At 56.0% G+C, this 5,063-nt stretch overlaps 1 protein-coding gene across 2 annotated transcripts in view; it reads right to left on the reverse strand.

Moving 5' to 3' along the window:
* CLVS2 (clavesin 2) overlaps positions 1 to 3,965 on the reverse strand; it is a 119,052-nt gene extending 115,087 nt beyond the window's left edge. For both annotated transcript variants that reach the window (XR_002097912.1, XM_019520022.1), the window contains exon 1: positions 3,102 to 3,965. Coding sequence is in view for 1 of the 2 variants with exons in the window: in XM_019520022.1 (XP_019375567.1) it covers positions 3,102 to 3,490 (389 nt within the window). In the remaining variant the exon portion in view is untranslated. The remainder of the gene's footprint in view (positions 1 to 3,101) is intronic.
* Between the last annotated feature and the right edge of the window lie 1,098 nt (positions 3,966 to 5,063).

Below are 5,063 nucleotides of genomic sequence, written 5' to 3' on the forward strand. Positions count from 1 at the left end.
GCTGCTTGTCCAGACCCTCATCCTATAGCTAGTTGAGTACAATGGAAACCCAAGTGCAGCTGAGGTGGTTAGTTACCAGGAGGTCCATTAGTCATATTACAGTTGTAACCTAAATAATAAATCATTAATTCAATGGAAATTCAACAAAATAATAATTATGATTTGTCTTGTAATACTATGGGAGCTGACATCATGTAATTTAAGCATGTCTCATAACTGAGAGGTAAATAAATCCACTTTCTTCACATAATTTTTTTTTTTAATTGCCATTTTCTGTCTGAATTCAAAGCTGCTACTTTCTTTACTACGAACTAGCAGTCTGGTTATTTCTGCATTACTCCACTGGAACATAAGTTTTATTGCTGAGAAGGAAATGCATCATACTTGAGATAGGCCAGTCTAGATTCATGGGGGAATTTCTTCATAGCAGATGTACAATTTTAATAAGATGTCTAAGTTTCTGTGTCCTTGCATTACCCCTCTTATTTTGCTCTTTCTTTTAGAATATGTCTTTGCTGGGTGAAGATCTATAATGAAGTTATAGATGTGCCTCCTTACCCCCACCACCTCCCCCCAGCCAGGAAGCCAGACCCCAAGCTCCGCAACCCTTACCCATATCAATAATGCTTACTCATTCCAATGGCCTTGCTGGCTACTCACATAGGTAACACTTGCTGGAGTGCACCATAGATAGCTCACATCTAATGGTTCCATGAATATTTCGGTATTAAAAGCTAAACAATACTTAAGCTGCTGTAATTTTAAAGCTGTTGACCCCCAGTTATTAGAAATCATCCACTCCCTGCAATGCATTTTCTTACATCATACGTTGTCACAGAATACCTTGCCTATTGCCAAAGTGCCAAACCTTGATTACTGTTTTGTCCGCCAGATACTACAGGGATCTGGGTTTTTTGTTTCTCCATGGAAAAACAGAGAAAACCATGGATTTCCAGACTTTATCATACAAAACTGCTTTTCTCTTTCACAGAGATACCTGCAGATTTCCCACTTTTGCAAAGAGCTCTGCAGGCTGGCTGAGTTCCAGCCTGCAAAAGCCAATTGCAAAAAGAGCAGGAAACCCCCAACCCTGTCCAGAAGGAGAAAGGGCAGGGCCTGAGGCTCTCCATCACTCAAGGCTTGGCTCAGGCTGGAGCCTGTGAGGTAAGTGGGACTTGCAGGGCACTGGGGGCCCCCTCTGGCAGGGCTGGAGGGTTGTAGGTCATGCCTGGGGGGCACCAGCAGGGCTGGAGAGGGCCAGGGCATAGATGTGTGGGTGGGAGCTGAGGGAGTGGGGAGGTGCTGAGGGAAGCCTCACATGGAGTACCTGCCAGCAGCACGTAGACTGGGAATGATACGCTGTTGGCCCTTCAGAGAAGCTACATAGGGAAGCATGGAGCCCACTGAGGCTGACAGCATGCAGCTCCCAATCTATGCACCATGGGGCAGGCTGGGCCAGGCCAGGCCGGACCAGGCGGGCTTCGCACTTCCATGTGCGGGAGTGCAGGCAGCTGCACAAGGAGGCGTGGAGCCCCCTCAGCCAATATTGTGCAACTCCCAGTCCACACACCGCAGGCCAGGCTGGTCCAGGGGCAGAGGGTGGAGCTGGCTTCCTGCTGCAGCATGCACTCTGGGAGAGCAGGGGGGACCCATGCCCCCCAGATCTGTGTGGGAAACAAGGGCAGGGTAGGTGCACGCTGCAGGCTCATGCTCCCAGCCCTGCTGCCCTCCCTCGGGGCCTCCACAGTGCAGTATGCGCGACCCGGGACAGCAGGGACATGCAAGAAAGGTGCTTGCCCCTGCAAGCTCCACACTGTGCTAGCCACACATCCCCTGTGTGCACAGGGGCAGCGTGGGCAGCAGTGCAGCGTTGTGCCCCTCACTGCTGCCCCCACCTGCAGGGGAAGTGTGGCCAGGGCAAGCAGCTTTTCTGCTACCGCCCTCTGCCCCCTGGGAGTGCATGCTGAGGCTGGGAGCCAGCCCTGCCCCAAGGAGGCAGCAGGGGGGAGCCAGCTCCATGTTCCTTCTGCTGTAGCAGCTGCTGCCTTCTGTTGGGGGCAGGGAGCTGAGGACCTGGGTCCCTGGCCTCATAGCCCTGGCAGCTGGCCCCCCTCTGGCAGGGTTGGAGGTCTGTGGTGGGGAGTGAGGGGCACCAGTTGTATTGGAGGGCTGTTGTGTTGGGAGCGAAGGGCAAGAGCAGGGCGGGGTTGTAGAGAGAGTGAGGAGCACCAGCAGGACTTGAGGTTGGGCTGTGGGAGACCTTTAATTTTAATCACAGATTTGGGGGGGTTTATAAGAGAATTTGCAATTTTTTTTAAATCAAGGAAAACCAGGATCTCTGCAGATAAGTCATCTTCTGGCCAAAGCAGCACCAAGAAAGTGCCAGAAACAGCTTTAGGGACTGTGTAGCCTTAATCCATTTTCAAACCTTGCTGCACAAGCCACCCCCTCCCATCATGCTGCTAATTTTACCCAGGACACTGTGGTCTGCGGTAGGAAGAGTGAAGAAAGGAGGTGATTAATATCATTCCCACACTTGCATCATTAGAAGGCTCAGAAACAAAGCTCTCCTTCTGTAGCTGAGGAAAAGTCCTCAGAGGCCCCCGTACCCAAACTTCTCTCTCTCTCTCTCTCTAGGGCTGAGAGAGAGCGGCGAATAGAAAGCACATTTGGGATATTCCTCCTAGTCAAGCTCTCACTGCTTGGCCCTTTACTCTCACTGTTCTTAGACACTAAAGAAACAAGACACCATACAATAAACAGTTAAAGGAGGAACTAAGCAAAAGATTGCCTCCTTCATCTACATCATCTTTTCAACTGTGGAAGAAGCAGAAGAGGCCAAGGAGCATGCTCTCTTCCCAAGCCATCAGGAGGCCTGGATGGGCCTTCTTCCCCTCCAGATGGAGGTGGGTCTCAGCCAAAATATGCCTCTAATTCCTTCTCCCCCACCCATGGCACAGCCCAGCCCTGCTGCATGGAGCCCAACGTGTGTGCCCCTTGCCTAACCCACACCTCCAGAGCCTGGGCAATCAGCACAGTCCAATGCATTTTGGCAGTCGGTCTCAGCCCCATGAAATGGAGCAGGTGTGAGGAGCACGTACCTGCTCTGGTCCCAGTTGGCAGCAAAAAGGACCAGGATCTTCCTGCCATAGTGGTCGAGATTGGCAAGCCCACCAGGGAAGCCATCCTTGAGCGCCTGCTTGATGCCTGGGTCGGTGGCCTTGAAGCTCTTGAACATGTCCAGGTTCTGCTGGCGGTACTCAAAGTACTGGGCCAGCAGGCGGAACGCCTCAAAGTGCTGGAACTTCCTGGCCCGCAGGAACCGCAGGATGAAGGCATCGTCTGTGCGGAGGAAGCCAATGTCCGGCCTCGTGATCACCATGTCCCGCACCTCCTGGATGTCCTGGTGCAGTGTGTCTGGGTTCTCATTCAGTTCCAGCCGGGCTTTCTCCAGCGTCTCTGGGGACAGACCTGCCTGCAAATGAGTCATGGTGCTGCTCCCTCCTCCTCCTCCTCCTCCTCCGCTGCTGCTGCTGTGGGCAGCCGGCTGCTGCCTGTTCTCCTCTGCCTTTGAGGCTGCCCCAGGAAGCCTCCTGTTCAGGGGATGGAGCCCCTTCCAGGAAATCCCACTGTCCAGCAACCTCCTGCCCTCACCCTGAACCACGCAGCCTCCTGCCCCTCACAGGCTGCCCCCTACTACAGCACCCCCTGCTTGGAAGCACACCCCTACCCCCACCAATTTCCTTAGGGAGGGGCCTCACCTCTCCTCCACCCACAGCCAGCTGCTGCAGCCCCCTAGGACAGAGAAGTCCAGGAGGATTCTCATAGCGCTGCCACATCCATGCTGCCCCAAATAGCCCCTCCACCACAAATCCCTGGGGTAGCGCGGGGCGGGAGGGAGCCTGGGGATCAGGAGCAATAATAAGGAATCAAGTAGCTCCTCGGCAGCCAGTTTGCAGGGAAGCTTTCCCTCTCCCCCAGAGGATACCGCTTGCCCCCCCCCCCACCCATCCACCCACAGTTAAGTAGGCACTTTATCTGTGTAATAAAAAGCCGGCTTTGTAGTGGGTGTGCAACTGCTACATGATCTGAAGGAGGGAGAGTGGGCAGCAGGACCAACACCGGGTGGGGTGGGGGGGCTGGCAGGAGCTTTCTACCCCGCCCCCGCCCCTGGGCGCTAGGAGTGATCTCACGCGGGCGCTGCGATCCCTGTGGGAAGAGGAGCCCCAGCTAAGGGCGATGATAAAGTGGCTCCTCAATCGGAGAGTTTCCAGGAGGGGCTTCTCTTTCCCAGGGTCTGCCTCGGCTCAGGGGCATTGAAAAAGAAAAAAAAAGGGAGGGAGAAGAGCGGGGGGAGAGGCAGCAAAAAGAAAATAACCTAGCTTGTTGTTGTCTCCGCTCCTTGATTTCAAGACGAGGGCTCCACAAAACAAGCCTGCCTCTGGCTGGGGCGGCTGTTTGCCTTCTCCCCCTCCTAGGGACGGGCTGCGCTCGTCCGGATTTGGGGCTGGGGAGGCTCTCCCCGCACCGACCCCCTTGCCGCCTTCCCCCACCACCTACCCCTACCTCCACCCTGCCCTTCCCCCGGGCTCAATCCGAGAAGCCCTGCCCAGGCAGCGGGGGCTGAAGGAAGACACCCGGCCAGGCTCCTACCAGCAGCAAGCGAGCGAGCGAGAGAGAAAGCCGCTAAGCAATGCGGCAGCCCCCGGCGGCGGCGAGGACGTGCCCGGGGGTCCCGCGGCCCCGCGCTGAGGCAGGTGCAGGGGCCGGAGGCTGAGGCGAGCCCTGCCCGGCGCCCGAGGGGGGAGGGGAGGGGGCAGGCGCAGGGCTGGAGCTGGCGGCAGCGGCTGCCTTTGTGTGCGGCGGCTTGACTCCTCGCTGTTGCTCTGGCTGGCTCTCGATGCGCTGCTGCTGGCAGCTTTACGTCAATCAAGGCTCCCTGGGCGGCTGCTGCTGCTGCTGCTGCAAGTGGCTCCAGCTCAGCCCCCCGCACACACGCACCCCTCCCGCTCGGAGGGGGAAGAAGGTACAGCAGGGATCCCCTACCCCCCTCCCACACACAC

The sequence above is a fragment of the Gavialis gangeticus genome, unplaced genomic scaffold, assembly GCF_001723915.1.
Source record: "Gavialis gangeticus isolate Ggan-Ray unplaced genomic scaffold, GavGan_comp1, whole genome shotgun sequence".
NCBI lineage: Eukaryota > Metazoa > Chordata > Crocodylia > Gavialidae > Gavialis > Gavialis gangeticus.